Source organism: Sinohyriopsis cumingii, chromosome 3, assembly GCF_028554795.1.
Source record: "Sinohyriopsis cumingii isolate HCF-2022 chromosome 3, ASM2855479v2, whole genome shotgun sequence".
Lineage (NCBI taxonomy): Eukaryota > Metazoa > Mollusca > Bivalvia > Unionida > Unionidae > Sinohyriopsis > Sinohyriopsis cumingii.
In genome coordinates, this window is record NC_142963.1 from 88,512,803 (window position 1) to 88,538,399 (window position 25,597).

The window sequence follows — 25,597 nt, forward strand, 5'->3', positions numbered from 1 at the left end:
CAATAATTTTTAAAGTTATGAAGTATATCAGATTAAAGGAGCTGGGAAAGTGTTAATGGATATACCACTGAGTGATTTTGAATCTGGAAATGGAATTAAATACCTGTCTGATGTACATGCTAGATGATTAAAAATAGATGGCATGAAGGTCAATCACCATTTCAGCAAATGTAGAAAAGGTAAAATACCAATCCAAATTAAAATACAAATAAAAAACAATACAATTTTCATTTCTTTTTTTCCCAAACAATTTAACCATGCAAGATCATATGCTGCAAAACTATATATTCACTATCAGGGTTAATATAAAATAAAAAAATCTAAATTAAAAAATATCCCGAAATTAAGAAGTACAGATATTTATTGGACCAAAATATGTCTGTCTAGTGGCTAAAGCGAGTCCTGCATTTGATCAAATGGAACAGTGTTTAACAGCCTAAAATAACAATCACTGCCAACTAACAGGCAGTCTGTTTGAAAGTATTATGTTAACCTGTCATGGATGTTGTTGTTGTCGTAGGGTTTAACGCCATTTTGCAGCATGCGATAGGCTATACATGGCGGCCAGTATTAATGGTGGAGGAAAAAACCAGGAAAACCCCAAAAAGAACCACCGACCCACGAGAAGCTACTGGCAAGCTTTCTCACATACCCACATTGGCTGAATCGGAGACTCGAACCCACGCAGACAGAGGTGAGATGGCAGTGATCCGTAATGGAGAGCGCTTTAGACCACTCGGGGCCCCTTGTCATGGATGAGAATTGCATATAAATACTAAGTTTATGTCTGTCTGTATTCTGCATACTGAAAATAGAGCCAGTAAATTACATAAAAAGGTAATTCCAACCTCTGTGCAGGTATTTTAATGACACAAAATACACATCTCCTTCTTTAAAGAATTATAGATGGCAAAGAATAGAATAGCTTAGCTTTTCAGAAATATTTTTTACAATTGCTTTGAAGTGACAACATGGTAGTATATCCAATCTTATCCAATGAATTAATTCACCATACATTTTTATCAATCAAGGGCAGAAAAATCATTTGTCTGGCAGCCTAAGAAAAGTTGAATGTTCAACTGGGCAAGTTAAATGTTCTACAAATATAAGCAAAAAAATGCAAAACAATTTTAAAGTCCATTTGATTCCTATGATGAGTAATTGCAAATGGCATCTAGCCAAAAAGAGCTGTAATTGCTATTGGCATATATATAACTAACCAACATGATCTGTAATTTCTACTGGCATATATGTAACTAACCAAAATGATCTGTAATTGCTATTGGCATATATATAACTAACCAAAATGATCTGTAATTGCTATTGGCATATATATAACTAACCAAAATGATCTGTAATTGCTATTGGCATATATATAACTAACCAACATGATCTGTAATTGCTACTGGCATATATATAACTAACCAAAATGATCTGTAATTTCTACTGGCATATATATAACTAACCAACATGATCTGTAATTGCTATTGGCATATATATAACTAACCAAAATGATCTGTAATTGCTATTGGCATATATATAACTAACCAAAATGATTTGTAATTGCTATTGGCATATATATAACTAACCAACATGATCTGTAATTGCTACTGGCATATATATAACTAACCAAAATGATCTGTAATTTCTACTGGCATATATATAACTAACCAACATGATCTGTAATTGCTACTGGCATATATATAACTAACCAACATGATCTGTAATTGCTGCTGGCATACATATAACTAACCAACATGATCTGTAATTGCTACTGGCATACATACATAGCCATAAAGATCTGTAATTCATGCATGCCAACCCCTGGTGAGGAAAAAGTGTAATCCAAGTGGACAAAAAGAGTAATCTGAGCAGAAAAAGAATAATCCACATATAACATGATAAAAATGTCCACAATTTAGTTCTGCTGTAAAAAGAAATAAGCTGTAAAAAGAAATTACCTTAGTATTGCAGTTAGTAAAATGAGCTAATTCAAGGTTTCTTTGTTTTACCACCACGACCAATATTAAATTCCTTTCCACGCAGCCTACAAGGGACATGAAGCTATCCTAGAATGGAACGGTGTATTGTGTGTGTTTGTGTGTGATTTGGATTTTTAACGTAGCTTTAACAATGTTTCAGTCAAATCGCTATGATGTCTGCAGTGTGACAGTTTATAGTGATGTCTAGCACATGATGCCCCACCCAGTCACATTATCCTGACACCACAATGACCAGTCCTAATACTAACCTCTTAATGCTGAGCGCCAAGTGAGGCAGCTGTATGTTTCATTTTTGTAAGTCTTTAGTATGATCGAACCCACAACCCCCCACATCCGAGGTGGACACTCTAACCACTAGGCCACCAGAGCAGTACACTGCATTCTGTAATTCATTTATTCATCTCTGAATTGGTTTTTCATCTTTTCATAATCCATCCGTGAAATTATTTTTAAAATATTTTTGCTGTAATACACGCATCGACTAGAACAAATCTAACTTGACTTTTAGCGCCAAATACCTTCAGACTGGTTCTGTACCAGATATGAATTAGAACAAAGAATCTGCGAGCAAAGATTAATAGTTAGAAAACCAGTCTGTTCTCTCCTAAGCCATACAGCTGCTATAAACAGAAACTGAAGTCAAAAATTGAAAGTAGAAACCAGCATGTTTCTTGGAAATAGGGCAAATGCTATAAACAGAACATAATACTGTTAGGAAAGTGCACACAAGTCTTCAGGCAAGGGTACTCTTAAGTCATAGTTACATAGAAGCTGTCTGTTCTAGAATACGGTCTGTGGGATTAATGGATGTTAATAAAAATGTTTTTTTGGAGTGGGATAAACTGAAAACACGTAATCCAAATACAGTTACATGTAAGGCATAATTTAGTGAAAAAAAGCATAATGATTATGCCAAAAGCGTAATGGTTGGCACGTATGGTAATTGCTACTTGCATACATATATAGCCATGAAGATCTGTAATTGTTACTGGCATGCATAGCTAACAAGAAAATTGTTGTAATATACTTTTGCTAAGCAATTTGTACTCTCTGTCTACGCAGATCATGTTTACAGCCATTTCTGACCTAGCGGAACAGGGCTTAATGCCATCATATATTGCATCTGCAATCATGAATCTGTACATGGGTTTTTGTATTTCAAAACATAATTGATAACAGGCAAAAACAAAAATTAATTTGTTATAAATTCAGAAATTGAAATTAATAGCTTATGATTTATATGAAGCAAGTAATGTATGCAAAAATAGATAACGATCATGAAAGAGAAGAAGGCATTCTGGCTAATAACAGATTTCTGTGAACTGAAACAACAGTTTTGATATTTTTTTTATGTGGTACCAAATGTGGAGGATTTTGTGGCTGCTAGAACCATGAATTTAATGACCCAATGCACATTGATTCTTTTGTGGATAAAAGAAAATCCCTTCCCCAATCCACACAATTAAGTACAGTAAAAACTGCTATAAGTGACCTCTGCTATGAGTGACCACCTGTCATTTCCGACCACAATTGTAATGCACAGATCAATTTTATTATATAAACGCTCCGTTATGAGTGACCACCTGCAGAACTTGACCAGCGACTGCACTGTCTTGGCAAAATATGCATTTAGACACTGCTATGAATGACCGCTTCACCAAAACGAGGATAAACTCCAGACCTTTAATAGTGTTTTATAGTTTCTGTCATAAACCAGACTAAAGTATATGTAGATTATTTCCTAGTCTGGTTCTCTGCTCTGTATGCTCCCAGCATTGTTCTCCGCTATTTGTATGAGGGTGAGCAATGCAGACAGCCTAAAGAGCAGGGAACCAGACTAATTATTCAAGCATTTAGCCTGCCTCCTGGCCTTGTCGTAGGATCCAGCATCCCTATCAATGACTGTATTGCAAAAACAGACTGACACCACTGACCTATATGTAATCAGTTGTTCCAACGACCGCTTGATCAGTAATGAATGTTCTGATAAAAAACAAACATAAAAGGAATATTAAAAAAGGATTATTGCTACTGGTGATAGATGCTACAGTCCATAAATCTGGCGAATGTACATGTCACGAATTGCTGTTGTAGTGCCAAAGTTGATGTAGTGGTTGCATATATTGTTTGTCTATAGAGTTAATCTGTATTGCCGGGGGTGAATAAGGTCATTGTCTATTAAACCAGCAATAGAAAATCATTTGTGATGTTTGTTGTATTTCCCCCCGATGTTAAATGATTACATCCCAATCACAAAGCTGTCATCTATTCAAGTTGGTGTAACCGGGTTACACACTTTGCTTATAGAGTTAATCCCTGTATGTCATTTTTGAATGAAGCTGTTGACCTTTGTCTCTGAGCCAATGGTTCTGTTTCTGGATGAGATTTTTGTTTCTATTTATTTCATTAATTGTTAGATATGCAATGCACATGTATAGATTTTTCATATTTTCTCACGGCCCAGTCAAAACTGTCTTTACGTTAGATATTACAATTGAGTATTAATAATTTGAACACCTAGAACCTTAATAACAATGGACGAACCTCCAACCAAAAAGAGACAAATTTTAAGGCTGGAGAAAATAATTAGTGTAACTGAAAGAAGTGAAAAAGAGCATACCACTCGTAAACAGCGGTTTAAACGTCGGTAAAACAAATTTAGGTTGTTATAAAGGAAAACGAGTAATTCAAAAACGATTTCATATGCTAAAATATGTGATCTTCAAATGTAAATGTGATTTCATGTTTAATGATAGAAGTAGATCTTTACTGCTATATAATTTTGTTTTTAGATGACTGCATACAATATTTTAGCAAGAAATGTTAATAAAGAACAGAATATATGTACAGTGTTTGTGGTTATTTTTCTTGAAAATGTTCTGAAACTAGACCTTGGAAACTGGTCTTTTTGTACAAATCTGTTATGAGAGACCACCAGTCTTGAGAGACCGCTTTTTGTTGGCAAAAGGGGCGGTCTCTCAAAACAGGTTTTACTGTTCATACATAAATGTCACTTTTCACAAAACCACAAGGCAGGTACATGTAAGTTTCAGGTAATAGCAAACATTAGTACATGTATACATGTGAAGTCAAATCTGTCAACAACTGAACTCAACCTATGTGTACAGGGAGCACTTTTGCCAATTTAGATGACAAAGACTGAAACAAAATATAGTGTATGAAATGTTGCAAAATTTCTTATGTAATTACATATATGCATACAACTTTACACGAATCTTTGTTGTATTCAAATTCTGCTCACATTCATGGATTTGAGTAAGTGCTAAAAAATCTTGATTATAACAGAAATCAAATAGACTATGCCATTTACATACAAATCTCCATTCTCTCCAAGAAGAATGACATAAGACTTTAACTCCCGTACCTGCTAATCCAGTACTAAAGATCCTCTGACTCAGATATCCTCCGCATGTCATTGTAGGGTCCCCTGGGCACTTGCTGCTACAAGAGGACTCCAGTACCTTATCATACAACCCATACATGTCCCCACACCAACATTCTTTTGTATACTGCACACCAGCATACAGGTACCCTGCAAACAGACAGAACACAGAGCAGTCATTTAAATAATCCATTTATTTTCATGGCTACAACATTTTATGGTTTTATATTAAAGTAATTTTTGGTCTAAGTACTTAAACTGAGTGTTTAAAATGGCAATGGGGGCAGGGCTCCTCCTGTCTTTCTCAAGTAACTTATTGTATGTTGGGACTTTGTTAGTTCTTTAAATCTGTGGTTGGTAGCAATTACAAAATCCATCAAAATTGGTCAAGCATGTTCCCATATTCCAACATAGCTGCCAACCTTCCAGGCTCGAAATTAGTGAAAATAGGGATAAAAAGTAGTGAATTTGGACACGAATTGGTGAAAAATACTATGACAATAACTCCATCCACTCTGACCGTCAATACTACACTATATCAAGATCACAATATAAACTAAAACACTATGTATATGCAGAAATATATCTGCATTTCTATTTATTATAAACTTCATTTGGTCTTGTGGTTATTTATCAAGACATGATACTGTGGCAGACTTGAACTTCCTCAACTGCTTGATCATAAATTTGTTTTCTAAACAGTTCAGACTTCTTGCCTGCTGGTTGATCTTGGTGGCTAAAATTGCTGACAAATTTTCTGCAGCTAAGGAGGCCCTAAAGTCTGTTTTATTTTTCCTCACTAGAGAAAATACTCTTTCGCTGTCACTGTTGCTGGAGGAACGCGCAGGAGCTGCAGCACTTTTGGTTCTTCAACAGGAAAATTTGGAAGCGATTTTCAAGTCTGGGAACATTTGTCGGAACAAATGTTTAGCATGGTCTCCAGCTGATAAAGGTAGATTGTGTTCAACAAGAAAACTCACAAATAATGCTTCAGCACTGGTAGCTTGCAGGTCTTCCACCAATGGCTTAAAATATTCCAGAACTGAAATCTGCGAATTCTTAATTTTCCCAAATTCTATGTGATTTTTGCAACCGATGTGCTTCTTCACATTGTCTCTGCCACCATGCCCAATACTAAAGTTTGTGGCACACTGTGTGCAAAAAGCATGATGTATATCAATGTTTAATGGCAGATTGCAAGGCCAATTTTTTATATATTCCAAATTAAACTTCACTTTTTGAGCAATACATTTCTTTTTCCTTGGTAGTGAAGACATTTTCAAGATCTTACATGTGATGCTGAACGGTAACTCAAATCAGTGGTGGAGCAAAATTCCGGTTAGGCCCCAGTTTATCTCAAAAGCATTTGTAAAACTACTCTTATACATAAGATTAAAATAGGCTAAAATGCTTGCTACCAGGCCAACAGTACTAATCGGCTATAGTTCTACTAATATCGTGACTAGCAGTACCGGTCCGTTTTGGCAACTGCCAATATCATGACTAGCGCTTAACGGGAAATCGGTTATTTTTATTAAAGATTTAAAATAATTGAGAATTGGAGAATTCATGAATTTTTGGCTTGCGGCGATAATCCGTGAATCGCTGAAAAAGTCATGAAATTCACGCCAAATTTGTGAGGGTTGGTAGCTATGTTCCAGTGGATTCTTAGCACCCAAACATACATTTCCTATTGTGCTACTGACCAGTGGCAGGGTATGACTAACTTCAAAATCAGTTGGTAGACCAATGAGCTACTAGGAAAAGAATGTGCAAAGATTAAATACCTTAGCAAAGAAAAAGTACTTTAATGCCAAACCTTTTGTCTTCAAGAATATTGGACTAGCTTCTTGTATTTTTACATGTTTATTTTTAAAAGTTTATTATATCATATAGTACATGAAGTTATCTAGGGTACCTGATTTTAATATCTGGTAGCCCGAGTGTAACCTGCTGGTTCCAAGCCTGGATAAAGAAGGAGGATTTGGGTTTTGGCTGGCACCCTAAACCAGTAAAAAAGACATTGCAATGGAAATGGAAACAAGGAAAACATTGCAAACAGGAGGAAGGAGTAAAGCTGACTAGAAAACTGGACCAAACCCCCAATGAAGTCTCTACCCCAATATTAGACCTCCTGACACCGAAATATGCCATCCAGACTGGGTGCTGGAATGTGAGAACTTTGTAAACTAACATGGGTTCTACTTGAAATAGACCAATAGTATAATATACAACACTGTAGCCAGAGGAATAAGAACAGGGAAAAGAACACTGGCCACAGGATACATCATAATATGTTCACATGGGTGAAAGTTGGCAAAAACCACTATACTGAAAAGTAGACACAGGGTCAGTGGGGCTGAAAGCTAAACGATGAGTAATCTTGACACTATATTTTTGCATGAAAATTGTAACTCAACAACCCCAAATTCTGATTCTTTAATATGACACATACAACCATTGAATCATTCATAAAAGCAAGCCCAGACATGCTTATAAAAGGGCTAAGAATCTTAAAGATTTCCTAGTTAGTTCTAAACTGATAAGGACATTGTTTACAAAGGGGTTCATCAACTAAATGTAATACAACCATATGTTTGCACTGTTCTTTCATTAATGAAAATACTTATTTCAGTAGCAGAAATACCAAAGAAACATTAGGATATATTATTACACTAACTGTACTACAATGAATGTTATTTATTTGATCACTGTAAGTACTGTGGCATACAATATGTTGGGCAGTCAAAAAGTATCTAAATGCACGAACAAACATAGATTTGATTTTAAAACATCCATCTTTATCATCTGATGTCGTCACACATTTCAATGACTGTTTCCATAATTTACAAAATTTTTCATTTCACCCAAATGATATTTTTAATTTGGAAATAGAATGTCTGTTAAAGAAAACATACTGGATTCACTGGCTGGATCCAGTTTATCTAAAAGGTCTAAATTCTAAAATTTTGTTTGATATTCATTAATAAATTCAAAGTGTGTTTTTGATTTTCTTGCATTCGTGATGTCTTGCATATAATGAGAATTACAAATGATTGTAACTGAAAATTTATAATTTTATTATTTATCTGCACAATACTGTCAATAATATAAATACAAAAGTATTATTATAAATTAATAAAGTATATTATATTCCAAAAAAGTATTTTATGTTATTTATTTATTCATGATATTAAAAATATTACTTTCATTTATTATTATAATCGTTTTTTATTTTAATTTTTTTATTTATAAATTAGAACAATACTGGAATTCTTGTTGAAGAATTGTACAAGGGGACATAATACAAATTCATTTCTTTAGAATACCATTTACTAATTAGATATCAACATATATTTTTAAATAAAAATTAAAAACTAAAGATAATGTAAAATCTTGATTATTTTATCTATTCAAAATATTATATTAAATAAATAAAATATTATAGATATTTAGAGAGTAATAAAACTCACTCTCCAAGGAAACAGTGCAGACTTCCCCAGCCTTCTGAATATGGGACTGAAGATGGCTAATTTTGCATTCCACCATCTCACTAATAGATCCATGAGTGGACGACCCCAGATTTGTCTCACTATTAAGGGGTGATGACCATTTGATTTCAATTAACTGATTTCATTGGGGCAATGATTCTGCTAGGACACTCTGCCTGTAGGATGTGGTGGTCTTGAATGTGGATTTGTCTGTGATAATACCGCCTGAGAAAATCCCAAATGCCTTCTGGTGTCATTTGGTACACCAGACTTGCAAGATAAAATTAGATTGCCATTTCAGGAAAACAAATCCTGCCACAAATGAAATGCATTCATTATAGTCTTTATCTACATGCAAGTGATATGTCCATGAGGGGACAACACAATGCTGACTACCTGAGATGGGTAACCCATCTGGCATCCATGCAGATTTTTACTCCTGGACACTGAACCCATAAGGGAATATCCACGGTAATCTAAGTGAGGTTTTCCCATTGGCTGAGTTGGGAACTCGTGTATCCCAACTCTCTGATCATTGATCCCACAGGCAAAGCTTCGGCTGATACTGGGACAAGAGAATCATTTGTAATGGTCTCATAAACAGACACCCAAGATTATGAGGAACATTGATGCACTGAGTTGACCTAACAGGTGAAGATATTCCTTCTTTGAGAGAAAAGTCTCCACAAATCATGGGACATTACTGCAGAAGGCAGACCTGGTTCATAAACATTTTGAACTCAGATCAAAGCAGCTAAAATGTTGCAATGGTACAAAAAAATAACAAACTTGTCTCTGCTGAGATGGGATCCAAAGCAGAACAGAAAGGAAACCAGGCACTTGTGTAGAATGTCGGCCCTACACCATTATAAACATTACACATTAAAAATTATTAGTCTTTTTATCTACTATTCAGTTTCATTTGGAGAACCCATATTCATACATGATGATTATGAACAAACTACATTAAAAAATTTATATCTTTAATATTAACAAGTAAACAAAACAAAACGCCTCTCTTGTTATAACACAGTGTTTTTCTGGTTTTAATGGCAATGATAACACATTACTGTCAATATCATGCAGATAAAATGGAAGGTGCCTTTCCCTTGGATACATGAGGCAGTCAATTTTTGGTGGCCTGGGCAGGTATCAAAACAATGATCCTTGGGAGGGGTAATATACACAAAACAAATGTGAATGAATAATATTAAGTTATGTAAATTAAATACTATTTTAAAAGAAAATAAGGCTATAATAATAATAATAATAATAAAGTTCATGTTGTTTTATTTTAACCCATACTTGTCATACATTGATAACCCATCCCATGCCACCATGTCGGCCAATTCTGCGCATCGGGTAACAATAGGTCATTTCTATAATCATTGGATCATGTGTTATTTTGGTTAAAAAATCCATTTTGTAACAAGAAAGAATAATTATACTTTAATCAATGAGATATTTATAAAGTGTACAAAAATATCCCATATTTAGACTCGAAATGCACATGAAAATGTAATTTTAAATGTCAACATGAAGACCCACTCCATGACCGTCGTGAACCTGTAACCCAGAAAATCTGATTTACTATGCATCTTTTAGAATCATACAAATAAATACATTATATAAAAGATGAAAATGTATACCTTAAAACAATACTGCATTTTAATCCAAGTTTCCAATTTTGCAAGAAGTTGTCCCACACATATGACATCATCTCAAGAAATTCCCTGGCGTATGGTCTGTTTCTAAATTCTATAGTAATTTTTCCCCATCAACAAGACACTGTAAACACACTGCATCCTATTCATTGTTGTTTCTCCACCACATCACAGCGTTTTTTTATTTTTTATAAAAGCTGAACTTTACTTACTTGTTTACATCATCAGTTTAGTTTGCTTAATATCTCTTGCCATTTAATGGCATTTTTACATTGAATTTTGTAAAACTAACTACAAACCTGACCTAATTACTTGACTGAACTGCTGACGGAAACAATCCAAAGTAATATATTTCATTTCTATAGCCTGATGGATAAACATTACATCTTTTCAAAGCTGTGCGCAGAAATGGCTGACATATCACGAGTCATGAAAACATGTGGGTGGTATCCTGTGTCCAAAATTAATATTATTTTGAACAGAATATTCTGGTGACAACTGCCTCTTCTCAAATGGTAAGCATTGCTTTATTTTATTTTCGTCAATCGGTCAAATTCAGTATGCGTTTTTGCTTAAATATTGGAGACGGAAACCTTAGGTGAGCAGAAATGCCAGACAGCATTGTACATGTAATATACCTTCAATTATCTGAAAAGACCAACCACATTAAAAAAAAACAATTGCCTAATGTTTACCTAGGTCACTTGTCTGATAATATGTATAGGTTACTGCATTTGTATGGGAAAATATGAATGAGTTTTTCAGATGGAATACTGCACGACCTTGGGAGTGCAGTATATCCATCCGACAAAACGAATTAACATTTTCCCACACAAATGCAGTAACCTTTTTATTATATGCTCATTTTCTTATTCTACCTATATTAACAAAATACACCACAAGAAACAAAGTAACTGAATATATGCCGTATTCCAAACTAAATACACAAGTGCAGATTCATCATTACACAACAACAACATTATTACTGCACATAACTCCACCCAAATATATTTTAACTTAGTCACGCACTACACATAACTATCGAAAGAAAATGGCGTTCTAGTTAAAATTGTAATTTGGAGTCATATTGTGAATGAATGCACATGCAACTTTTCCATCTGATCCGGAATGAACAGATTTTGGTATTTTTGTCAATTCTATGAAATTTCATGATTATGGACTGGATTTATTTGACAATTCCACAAGAAATACATCGGATTGAAGAAGCGAGGGAGAAGCGTGTTGACATGTGCAAATGTGTTTCTGTTTCTGTTATTGAATGTTTGAAATCATAATGTGGGAAAAATATGAAATCTTTCAATTGCAATTATCAAAAGGACACAAAGGAATTTAATGCTTGTTTCATTTTGAGTGCAGTAAGGGGGATGTAACTGCACTTATATTCGAAATTACAGTACAATTTTGAAATGTGTAATCAAGATTGAGAACCTATGACATGGTTCATGTAATTTGGATTTGCAGAAGAAAGTATATTTTGAGGAAATTCGGATGTAAAACTGTAAGTATATTTTTTGTCATTCTTATTACCAGCTAAAGAAGACAGTTTATGCCTTGTCACTTGCATGTTATTTGTAAGGACCCTTTCTGGCGTTTACTGTATAGCTAGTTTAAATCTGAAACACTATCAAAAAAGTTAACGCAGAATGTGCCAAAGCAGCTGGTATGTGGCAGTCCACAAAACATCTGCTTTACTTCATTCAGAAACAAATTTAATCAACCAAAAATGTAAAGCACCTACTACGTGAGTGTACATGATCTGTTTACAAATCAAAAGTGCTAGCGTCCATGTCCATTGTTTGTTTACAATAGAAAGTAGTTCCTTTATGAGTGCAATATGAAGTTGAGCATGAGTTCAGCATCGTAAAATACTGAACGATTCTGACAACGCAAAGTTAACGGAGAAAAAAATGAGCATATAATAAATCTAGCTACTACACTTGACAAATGTTCTTAGGCTAGTCACCTGCTCTCATGGGAAAAATATTGTAATTTCGCCATACCTGCTGTAAGACAGAACTCTATGCAATTATCTGGACTGTTCTGAGCAAGCTCTTTCACCACAGCCAAATCCCTCTGCTGGGTTACATCCTTGTAACACCCAAAGTAATGACCCTTGGGATATGTGCCTGAAAATATATAAAAGCTGCAATCTACTAAGAAAAAACTGTTCAGTAAAAGAAAGATACAAATATAAATTTGGGAATGGAAAGACCACGCAAGAGCCTTCTCCTCATCTCTGATATGTAAAGAGTGAATGGATATTATGTAATATGTGAGAACTGACAGTGGCTGTAACATGGCTGGGATTGGTTGTTTTTCCCTTTTTGTATTCTTGTTTCCACCACAATGATAACCTCACTATTAATTTGCATTTTACAGGAGAAACTGCATCAGTGAAATTGTGGCTTAAAATCTCTGCAGTTCAAGGTTCAATTACATAAAATGTGAATCATCACCACCTCATGTCAACAAAAAATGTGAATCACCACCTCATGTCAACAAAACATGTGAATCATCATTGCCTCATGTAAACATCTGGATCTTTTGACAGTAACTGACAGAAGCTGACAGTACCTGATGACAGTTGAGAGCACATACTATACAGCTGTTACAAATCAAAAGAAATCTTTCAGATATATGCCATCTCCTTCACACATCCAACATTTGTCCTCCCCATAGACTTTGACAGACTGAAATGTACTCAATATACTTTTGTATAGGTTAGATCCAACTGTAAACAACAATGGTACTAATATGTTATCAGGACCCCAGGTGACAGAGTGGTCTAATGTGCTCACCTTTATGGATCATTTCCACCTCACCTGTCAATGTGCATTCAAGACTCAGACAGCCAATGTTGGTATTCAAAAAAGCTTGCCAGTAGCTTCCCATGGGTTGGTAGTTCTTACTGGGTTTTTTTTCCTCAGGGTTCTTCCTCCAACAGTTGTACTGGTTGCTATGTATACCCTATGTAGCGATTAGAATTGGCAATGAATGCCAAAACAACAACTAATCTATTATCAGAAAACATTTTTATCTACAACTTTAAAATATTATTCATACATGATCAAACCAGTTTTATTTGGTTTGACACAGGATTTCTCTTCAGGAGCTGTACTTACATAATGGATGAGCTAACTTATGACATATTTTAGCATTCAGTGAAACACCTCTTGTAGATAGTCAAATCTGTACTATTTGTCACATTTACTCTGTTCTCACTAGTTCGCAATGGCCATTCTAATCCCCCCCCCCCCATTTCAAGTTTCCTTCTTTTTCTCTTCCAACAATACCTGGATACTAGCTCCTTCTAATCTACATATCTGTCTACATGTATTATTTACATATATACTTTTCGATAACTTTAATTATCAGCATATGGTTTTAAGGTGCCAACAGAGATACAAAGGAACCAAAAGTTTTTAAAAATATAATGTGACTTACATAAAATATACCATATTTTATCTTACTGTTTTACTCACGTTGGATATTCTGTTTGGGGCAAGCTAAAGAAATATCATATGAATCAATGTGCACACATTTCTTATCACACTTATACTGTACTCCAGTCATCTTGAGTGTATCTCAAAGGTGTCAGTATGTCAAATTCAAAAGCATGGCAGTTTTTATCATTATGATAAAGGGGGATAGGAAACTGTTTGTTCAATGGTAGGAAAAGAAGTTGTGTTATCACTGTAGAAATGGAAGTAGCCTTCTGTGACAGGAACAGTTTAATATCTTCATTTATTTGCCTGTGAATAAAAGTTATGTCAGTATTTCTGAAGAACAAATATTGTCTTTGAGAAGAGATATGAGTAACATCCATTTTCATTAAGACCAGAGGTCATTCAATATTTAAAACTTGTCTGTAAAGGCAAGTAAAGTTTCGGTTCATGGGTCACATAAGATAGCCATCACATGGTTTCTTTTAATTTCCTATTCATTACAGGTTTGGAGCATAAGCCGACTGTCTTTTGATCTTGATGAGTTGGGAAAATGGCAAACCAGAAAACTCAGTGATTATTTTAATTTAGTGATGATTTAAATTAACACGATACAGTAATCTTGTATGGAGAAAAAATCTGAGGGAGGCAAACATGTACATATAATTTAAAATTTTGTTTTATAGTACACATAAAAAATCTTGATAATAAAAATAATAATAATAACGATATTTGTACAAAAACCAATTTTAATATGTGAACCTGTGTATGGAAATCACCCATGTACAACAGGCAGTTTTGTTATTTCCCACTGGTGGCCGCTAGTGACAGTTTTGACTGTATTTGATAACAAATTGTACCAAGTACTGGACTAATTTCATTTTTTTAAAATCATACACAGTTGACCAAGATCAAATGTAAGCTAGAGCAGTCAAGAAAGATTTGGAATCCTCTGACACAGATACCTACCTCATTATCCAGGAAACATTTGCACACTGCAAAACTATGCGTGATCATCCCAATATTATGAAATTAACATCAATCAAAGACATTTGCTACCAATAAAGAGAACAACTTGAGCATAATTTTACCTTTAAATGGACACAAGCTTGTCAAATTTGAAGGATAAAGCCTTCCCTCTTTTGCAAGACATGCAACCTTTGTAATTTCCTGTTTACATTCAACAGTTTTGGCTCGGCTAATAGCTGATCTTGCTTCCTTGGCATCAACAACACATGTTATCTCCATTTTCTTGTCAGCATTTGGTTTGAATTTGTCATTGTGATTTAAACTTGGGACAGGCTTGACATCAGCTACTTTGGACTTCAGAGCTGAATCATCAACATGCCACTTAATTTGTTCATTATCATGATATGGCTTCTTTGGGACCTTTGAAAATGAGGATGGCTGAAATGCAAATAAATTGGAAATTAATAGTATGTGCAATACAATATAACCTGAATAGTATGTGCAATACAATATAACCTGAATAGTATGTGCAATACAATATAACCTGAATAGTATGTGCAATACAATATAACCTGAATAGTATGTGCAATACAATATAACTTCAATAGTATGTGCAATACAATATAACTTCAATAGTATGTGCAATACAATATAACCTGAATAGTATGTGCAATACAATATAACCTGAATAGTATGTGCAATACAATATAACCTGTCTTGAGAAACCTTCATTACTGCCAGCAGCAGAGGGGGCGAATCCGACATTTTGTCCAATCGTTATTTTGCTTAATTATTACTTTCTGCACTCAGCGGATCCGGTGTAGTCAGCGCTGGTAAAAAAAAAACGACGACGTCGTTGGGGGATCGTCGCGTCGTCATTTGGTTTAATTAACACCTTCTGCGCGTCGATCCCCAGCGTCGTCAGCGTCCGGTAAGCACATCGACGACCGCGTCGATGTCATCGCCCCCTCTGCTGCTATGATCTTACAAACAGAGTGATCACTAACTCCTCCTCTTGCAGATCAATTAGGTTATTTGACTGATCGGTAAGTCTAAAATTAATTCTCGTTAAAAACCGATCATGGCATCGCATATAGACCGGATTAATCGGACTCTCAACGATTAAAAATCCCGGAGGGGCTGTTGGTGAAAATGAATAAAGGATGTACCCCTGTTGAGCCTGATTTGATTGCTTGGTATCCACCTGGTAACTCCCTTCGATAGCATCACACACTAGATTGATTGCTATCACCGATGCAATATTTACGTTGTATGGAGCAATATGCCTACCATCATCTCCGTTATCGTGTCTGAGGATATGAGTTGATGGACCGAGAAAATCATTAAGAGACTTTCTTAGTTCTGGCGCGTTGTATCCTGGAAACTTGAAATCAGGTAAATCGGCTTCTGTGATATTATACTCGGTTAGGAATTTTTGTTTATTACCAGTTCTGTCAGTGGATATTACCTCGACGATTCGTTCATTGATATATTCCATGTCTGATATAAGTTGATTTAATACCTCAACGTGTTTTCGTGCTTTTGTTTCCCGTAGTTGTTCTAGTTGTGATTGGTAAATATGATTAATCTCGGCAAAATAACTATTGATATTATTTAAATTAAGTTCGGCATTGATGCGCGATTTAGGAATTTCTTCGTACTGAAAATACCATTGCATGGTATTCCTGTCTTGAAATGAAAACCAGTCGGGGGATGACACGTTTTTCATAACGAACAAAACATCTCGATAACTGGGATTCACCTCATGATACGATTGCGCATTTGTGCTCAAGTCCGCGGGGATTTCATGAGGTGGATTCTTAGGCCATCCTAGTATGGTTCTTATTGAACTGTTATAGATATCAACCATATACCTCGGTGTGCTTATTTCAATCGTCGACGATAACGTCGGTTCATGAACCGTAATAGCGATTTTTGATTCCTTTCCTGTGATCGATTTTATCCTGCGTTGAAATTCTTTATTGATTTGCTCTATTTGGTATGACCCAGTTGGTATTGTAACCTCCTCCCAGTTTGGGGTCCCATCGGGTTTATTTGTCCGTGCAAAAACCAGCGAGTTATTAGGTTGTTGTCCGTTAAATGCGTCCGCTCGGATATTAGGCCAACTGTGATATACTCGCAATTTTGCCAGCGCTATTTCCTTTACTGGAACCGGTGATGGAAAGTTTACACTGAATTCGGGTTTCGTTGATGTTATCGATATCATATTTGTTTGTACCGGAGTGGTATTCTCCGCGATCCGCTGAAGTAATTGAGACCCTTCGGGGTTCAGCGACATTATTATTATTCGTTGTTTTTAGTGTCTAATTTTAACAACCAGGTGGTTTCGGCTTCCAGTTGAAAATCCTCGATTTTTGACATCGCGGAGCTATATAACTGGACCATCGTGGAGAATTCAACATCGGATACGAACAAATTATCAATTGACAACGAGATCAACCCGGATAATTTCGAGTACGCGTCGGATACTATTTGATGTTTTACTGTATACTCGTTGAGTTTTTTCTGAAAACACGATGATATCTTCCTAGTGATTGCGTTGGCGACTCCAGCAATTGTTGTCATCGCGGAGACGGCGATTGGAACAGCGATCGGGGCTATCGTGGTCACCGTGGATAAAACGACGCCGGTACCGGCCACTATACCCGACACCGAGTACACGACCGCGTCGATGGCGGTTATTTTTCTGCGGTATTTTTTTATTTTTGCACGGTATTGTTCGGAAAGCGTTTTCAAGTTCGCGGAAAATTCTTTTGCGGTATCGAATCGATATTGATGTGACGTCGGTGATACCTCTGATTCAATTTCCTTGGTGGTCATTTTTATTTTAAAAGAGCTAGTGTTTTTAATTACTTAGATTCGCTGCAAATTCCACATACCATGTAATGTTTGCCCGGGCTAGATTTCTATCAACAGCATAAATTGTAAACTGTTCAGTTGCGTTCCTGTCTATAATTGTTGATATTGTATTGTTAAACCCGGATGAACTCGACGATAATATATTAAACTGCATCATTGAAACCAGTGTCAATCGATAAATACCCTTGACAGTTGCGGTAATATTTACTGTATTCTGTGTAGGAGTCCAATCGAATGATCCATGCCGAATTGTGTATACTGTGTTGATGATGTTCTCATGAGGGATTTTTATTTTTTCGAATTGCTCTGCTACTCTCGGTAGTCCGTTTTTGATCGCTTCAACATCAGTTTTAATCGTTCCTATTTCCTGTATATGCGTGTCCACATCTTTTTTGTTCGCTGCAACCCTAGTAATGAGTGTATTTATTTCCTGTGTATGCGTGTCTATACTTTTTTTGTTCGCTATAACATTAATTTTGAGTACTTCTATTTCCCCTTCATGCACGTCTATACTTTTTTTGCTCGCTATAGCATTAGTGTTAATTGTTTCTATTCTCTGTCCATGCGCGTCTACATTATTTATGATCGTTACAACATTAGTTTTGATTGTTTCTATTTCCCGTGTATTCTCGGTCATACTTTTTTTGTTCGCCGCAACATCAAGTTTGATTGTTTCTATTTCATATGTATGCACGTCTATACCTTTTTTGTTCGCTGCAACATCAGTTTTGATTAATCCTATTCCCCGCCAATACGCGTCTACATTTTTTTTGTTCGCTTCAATATCGGTTTTGATTGTTCCTATTTCCTGTGTATGCGCGTCCACACCCTTTTTGTTCGCTTCAATATCAGTTTTGATTGTTCCTATTTCCTGTGTATGCGCGTCCATATTATTTATGATCGTTGTAACATCAGTTCTGATTGTTTCTATTTTCCGTCCATGCGAGTCTACATTATTTATGATCGTTGCAACATTAGCGCCGATTATTCCTATTTCTCGTTCATGCGCGTCTACATTTCCTTTGCTCGTTGCAACATTAGTTTTGATTGTTTCTATTTCCTGTCTATACGCAATGATATCATTTATAGTTATTGTGATTTCATCCGGCCTGGTATTTTTTTTACCAAAGAATTTATCAAAGTTGTCATCGATCCTGTTAACATTTTTTCGTAACGTGTAAAATTGGCCCGACAGCGTCGTAAACTCCGAAATAGTATTCTTTATTGTTGCAAGATTTGGTTCGGTTACCGTCGGGGTCCCAAAAAAACTAGCGGTAGTGAGTTGTATATCGGTGACAGATTTTTTCACCCGCGCGTCGAATTCGATCATAGATATATTCAACGATGTAAGTCTGTCTCGAACGGATGTTATCTCATTCGTCACCTCCGATATATGTTTACCCGGTTTGAGTCGTCCGTCGCCGGTATACAACGCGATAGTGCCATTGGCGACATTAGGATGTCGTATTAAAACGTCATCCAGCGACACATTACTGGATTTCAATTTACCCTGGCGGTCTTGAAATACAACTATTTCACCTGGGTCAACACTTGTTAAATTCAACGTATCAGCGATTTCATCCTCGATTAGTTTTTTTATGTCGGCGGCGGCCGTTTCCGTGGATTCTTTCAGCGCCGAAACCGGTCGTCCCCAAATATCAATCATTATTATCTAATGTAATTGTCTCTAAATTTCCCACTAGTATATTCGTTTACAACCATATGAGGTGGTTTTCGCGATGATGAAATCGCCGCGAGTACGTTCAATACCTCACGGCCACATATCGGCGGGTCACTCAATTGCTGTGTTGGCAGCGTGGAATAAAAAACCCGGGCTGAACACGCCCGGGCTGAACACGCCCGGATATACCGCATAAACTCTTTCGGTGGAGCTAACCCGTATGAATCAAAATAGACGATCGCACGCGGATCAATCGCGTATGCAACCCAATGAGTTCCCGCTCCGGAGGACCCATCGAGGTTAATTATACCGGTTTCAATATTCCTTGGGGCCGCCGGTAATTGATCCCTCATAAAAACACCTCTGAAGTTTTTTATCGCTAACGCGTTTGCGGCGTCTATTAAATCAAAATTAGACATGGGAGTTAATAAACGGTTCCCGGTAGTCTTAGACCCTTTCCCGAATACCATGAATACGGGGTTCCCGGTAGTCTTAGACCCTTTCCGGCTACGGGTCGTTTTTTTTTGTAGCCTTTCCCGGTTGCCTTCTTCAATGCCATTCCCGCCGCGGTACCAACGGCCCCCAACGCCGCCGCCTTAGCCACTGCTGGTGCGGCCGCGGCAATTAATGCCGGAATCGCAGCTAACAGCGGAAATATCCCACCGGTCTTTTCCATGTTTTTAATTGCTGCGGCCGAAAAATCTATTTGAACACCCTTTTTATTCTTCATCGCATCATTGAAATGTTTTATTTGACGCGCCGTCAACGATATCTTATGATTACCACCCGCCATCTGCGACGGCTTCAGCGTTATTGTGATCCCGCATTGTTTAGCCGACTTTGATCGTAATTTCTTGACTTGACCATCAGTCAACTCTACACTGACGACACTATACGACATTTATTGTAAACGCGTTTTGTGCTTTCAATTACATGTTTTCCACTGGCGCATCAACGATTCTCATTCGTCCACCAACGCCTTCTAGCAGCATTGATTTATCGCTGAGAATGACAGCAACCGCTCTATAATTAACACCACCCGGGGCTATACGAGCTCGGAAGTGTATATCAACGACGGATTGTCTCGTTAAATCAAGATGTTCCAGCGAAAAATAATAAATCGGATACAGGTTTTTAAAATCAAGTTGTGATATTTGCAAACCAGTGTCGACGTTTTGATCACGACCCATATACGACAGCAATCGATGATACACACGTGCGATATGGTTGTTGCCGTAATTAAGCTGTATATCCTCGGATGGTTCCTGTTGTCCGTTTATTCTCAGCGAAACCTCCATGACTCCTAATCGATCAAATATCATATGGCTGTGTTCTTGACTGCCCAATCGTTCCCTATTCTGTAGCGCTATGAATATATGACGCGGGGCTGAAACACCTTGTTTTGATGCCAGGTGCCATGTAAACGTATCGGCGACGTTATCCTCTTTAGCATCAGTTGTTACCGCTAGCCAACTCAACAACGATTTCCCTCCCTGTTCCATAAATGCTAACAATCGTGCTTCCGTGGTAACTGATGGAGTCAGCACCGGCATCCACAATGCCATTTTAGTTAAAATGACTTTACCGGCAGCGACGCCAGCAGCACGCCATATTGCATTGTTATCATCGCCCCTTCGCGTCAGCGCGATTGTATGCTTAGCCCCATAGACAACTTTTCTGACATTTCTGCAGAATCCAAATATGTGATGGAGTGGAATCGCGCATGAAAACTTTCGGCGTGGTCCTTGCAACATTCCTACTCGTGCTGCGAATCCTAGATTAAAATTATCGTTAAGACTTTTTATAACAGTGAACTCAGCACCCGGTCTTGCTCTGCGGTCTGGATTGGCTGCTTCAGCCTGTGGGTCAGTTGCGGTATTTCTTTCCGCCAGCACGTTAATGTACTGAATATGATCAGCGTTATCGGTGGAGTCCTTCGCAAACATCATAGATGGGCCCGCCGATCTTGTATAATCATCCGAGTATCTCGCTAACCCAATTATCGTCGTTGCAACATCAACCTCGCGTTCTATTGATTCAATTTCTCGCCCGTCAATAAGATATCTGGCGCTCTCAAATAACGCCATGATACCGTTGTTGACGAAGCCAACTCGAACACGATGGTCATCTGCGTATGGTGCATTATCGGCGGCATTTGTCACGAGTTCTCCCTCGATTTCGATAAACGCTTCACACGGCAAAAAATATTTACTGGTATCTTGGACTTGAAGTTCAATTCGCGATCGTAGGTCAGGTTGCGCTGCATAATAAGAATAATATTGATAATCACGGACAGAATCATCCCTGCGTACTGGGGCGTCCATATCAAACGCGGGATCAGCGGTACGCGCAAACATTCTATTATTTATCATGTTGATGTTTTCAATTGCGATTTTTTCGTCGTAAATTCTTTGAATTTAAACCACTTCCCGCTATCGCGTTCATGAGCGCGTTGGTTGCCGCATCGGCGGATGGCGAAGTCGCCAACGACGGAGTCGTCGCCAATGACTCTAATTTTTCTTCCACGGCGTTATTTATTACTTTACTGACATTTGCAGGCATCACTGTCGTTGATGGCATTACCGGTGGTTTCTGTTTTTTTCTCCTGAATTTCACCAATGACATTAGTTTGTCCCGCGCGGCTGAAAACGCCCTTCCGGCAACATCTCCAATGGCACTAATACCCTTATCACGAATAACATCAATAGCCTTCATTCCTAATTGTTTGGCTAACGGCGCTACTTTTGGAGCCATTCTTGTAAATAACCCCGCAATGGTGCTACCGAGACCATCTCCATAGTACGCGCGGTAAACAGGCAATCGTGAGTTTACCACGTAGACGAGTACTGGTTTATCGTGGTTGTAGTGTATGATCATCCTTATTAAAAACACCAGTTTTCCAATTAATCATCCACGAGTTCGTCTATGAGCGTTCGATATGCATTAATGTCCATAATACCGCCTGCAAATAACCGCTTGCAAATATCAGCGGCCTCATTGATTATTTCCGGAGAGTTATTTCCGGCTCGTTTTCCTCCGATTAGTACTTCCAGCCGTGATATATCACTGAGAACACTATTAGGACAGGTAACGCCGTAGGATTCTTTACCAACAGAGTATCCTTTTCCTTTTTTTGGTGTTATACTCTTAACTTCCTTGTGGAATGCGTCGTAATCGGATTTACTACGATGTGGTAATGCATCTTTATGTTTACTCGCTAAATACACTATTCTTGCCCAGTCCTTTAACGACTTTATATTTTTCTCGTAACCGCTATTGATATGCTTCTTATCTCGTATGTTCTTAGCAAAATTGTTGGCAGTAAAATTAATTAATTCTTCCCTGTTGCTGAAGCCTCTAATTTGATCTATTGTGCTCTTCTTGAGTACAATACGGGGTATATTCCCCTCTTTTTCTTCCGGTATTTCTTCTTCTGGTGTTTCTTCGGGTATTTCTTCTTCTGGTTCTTTCGCAGTAGCACCTAGTTCTTCTTCGTCGGCCATTGTAACATAAGGTTCTTGTGGTTCGGTTATAGCGAGTGGTGGTGGCCTCCGTGTTGTAGCAGCCGCTATTTTTGCAGGGAGTGTTTCTAAAGACCTTTTTGTTTGTTCGGTCTGAGCCGCTATCTTTTCAAGCGCACCAAGAACGGGTACAGTTGCCGCCGTAACATCCTTAGTCGCTTTAGTTACCGGGGCAAATAACTGTTCGCTTCCAACAGTAAAATCGGTTTGCATTTGTTGTCGCGTTTGAAGTTTCTCTCTCACTCTGTCTCGTAACGGTATAAACTTTCTAAGCGCTGCTAGCCGCTCTCTGGCTAGCCGAGTAGTAAGTGATTCACCTACCATTATTGTAAATTGATCCGCAATTTTCTAATTTTCCGCCGAGTGTACCATCGGGGGCTCCACGGAGTTTTCGTCTATAATCCTTCTAATGTTTTTGATCTTACTAGAAATCTCCCGGCGTCGTTCATAAACACGTCCGAGTTTTTTTCGTATTATTTCAACGGCAGTGAATAGTCCAATGAATGCATTTGCGTCATTGTGGTACAAGTTTTCATTAATCGTATGTTGTAATCGTTTTATAAAAAAATACTCGCGGGCCAGGGTAAAACGCCCCCGTTTCGACTGTTCGTTAATAATCTCATAATCGGATAATATTTTTTCACTGTCGAGACCATCAGATAATTCAATTCCTTGATTTTTTAATTTTGAAATCTCAGTTAATATATTATTGATGTCTTCGATATTCATTATTCTTATAAAACATCTTATTTCTAATATCAAAAATTTTAATAAAATTATTGGGGCCATTTTTGACCCCGTTTTTTGTATGGACAGTACAATGCCGTAGATCTCCACTCGAGTGTTGTGGCAGATTGCAGGCATACATGGACAGTACAATGCCGTAGATCTCCACTCGAGTGTTGTGGCAGATTACAGGCATATACATATACTTAATTAAGGACATTCACATCTTGGAACCCCAAAGCATGCATCTCCGGGAGGGAGGCCTAGGGTGACAAACGTCATCGTAGACCGCCCAGAAGATATGCTTGGGGGACATCACTACATGTACTTAATTAAGGATGAATATATTTACAATGAAATGATTGATGGATGATGGGACGGCACAAGACAGCACAAACATAAAACGGCGGGGCGGAACTCTACGGCCAATTCAACCAATCAAAAGCAACCCAATTAAATTAACCCGGTTGCATGATTGTGAACAAAAGACAACCACACGCCCGGGTCAAGAGCGTGGGTTAGTTTTGATTAGTTGAATTGGCTTTCGAAAGCCCCAGGCTTATAACGAGTCATCTTGTATATAAAGTGACTAATACAGCGGCGTCAGTCACAAGGTGTGTGTTAATTTGAATTCCCTTGAATCGTTTGAATCCTTAAATACTTATTAATGGTGTTTCACGGCATTTAAATGAAACCAAATACTCAAATAAAACATTAAAAAAAAGAATACAGCTGTTAGATAATAGCGTGTATTTCATTAGTTTTCATCGTAAAATGATTAATTAATCGCAACATTAATTGGACTTGAAGGGACGTAACTCTTGTCATGCGACGCTATCACAAAACGAGTTATCTCCCTTTGATGTTATATATGAAAATCGAATTCTGTGACCCGTCTTTTTTGAGATCGCTGTTTTAGTTATATTCTCCGCAACATCTAGAACTGATTTACTACAAATATCGAAGTATTTACCAGCCGCATTCATAGAGCGAAATATTTTTTCCTCGTGCGTTATTGTATCAAATGACTTTACGGGTTTTGCCTTTCTCATCCCTCCTGTTTTTCCAAATTTGGAATTTTGACTCGGTGTAACAGCTCTTAGATTACACAGTCTGTTATTTTGAGGACATCCATCAATGTGATCAATAACGAGACCGTCGTTGATCAGTCCGTTAAACGCTTCATACACCATCCTGTGAATAAGACAGATTTTTTTCCCAGCATTAAATCGCAAGTATCCGTGATTATTTACGGTACCAACCGGCTTCTTCAGTCTGCGGTTTCTAACAATACCGTCGCGAGATGCCTCGTAATTAACAAACACAGGGTGAGGTCTGAACTCTTGGTCCATTTGTATAATAATACTACTTGTCTAATTTATTATTTGGTTTAATTATAAACCTTGCAATGTAGTCCTGAGGAGTTTTGATGACGAAGTCTGCGGTGGGGTCAATGACGGCGTTTTTAATTCGCTTGTCATAATAGCGTTTTAGTTCCCTGTATCGCTTTCCGCCACAATTGATACACAACTGCGATTTTCCTCTTACACCGACGTGGCAAACCAAGCACGGTAGGGGGCCAAGAGAGCCATTACGAACGCTTTGTAAATGATATCCGCAGAATTCACCTCTACATGATTTATTGCACGGGGTTGTCGACCCAATCATCAACCATTTGCATTTATTCATTATACTATATTCTTTCATTTAAATACTTGTTTTAATTATATGGATGAGTTCGAGAGATTAGCAGTAATTAAACCCCGGAAAAATATTAAGTTCAATCTCGATAGAG

General features: G+C 37.3%; 1 protein-coding gene across 3 annotated transcripts in view; it reads right to left on the reverse strand.

Annotated features, from left to right (window-relative positions):
* LOC149803258 (xylosyltransferase Oxt-like) overlaps nucleotides 1–25,597 on the reverse strand; it is a 101,539-nt gene that overhangs the window by 63,049 nt on the left and 12,893 nt on the right. For all 3 annotated transcript variants that reach the window (XR_016420165.1, XM_089952907.1, XM_089952908.1), the window contains exons 2-4: nucleotides 15,117–15,432; nucleotides 12,583–12,708; nucleotides 5,389–5,556 (exon numbers count right to left, since the gene is read on the reverse strand). Coding sequence is in view for 2 of the 3 variants with exons in the window: in XM_089952907.1 (XP_089809033.1) it covers nucleotides 5,389–5,556; nucleotides 12,583–12,708; nucleotides 15,117–15,432 (610 nt within the window). In the remaining variant the exon portion in view is untranslated. The remainder of the gene's footprint in view (nucleotides 1–5,388; nucleotides 5,557–12,582; nucleotides 12,709–15,116; nucleotides 15,433–25,597) is intronic.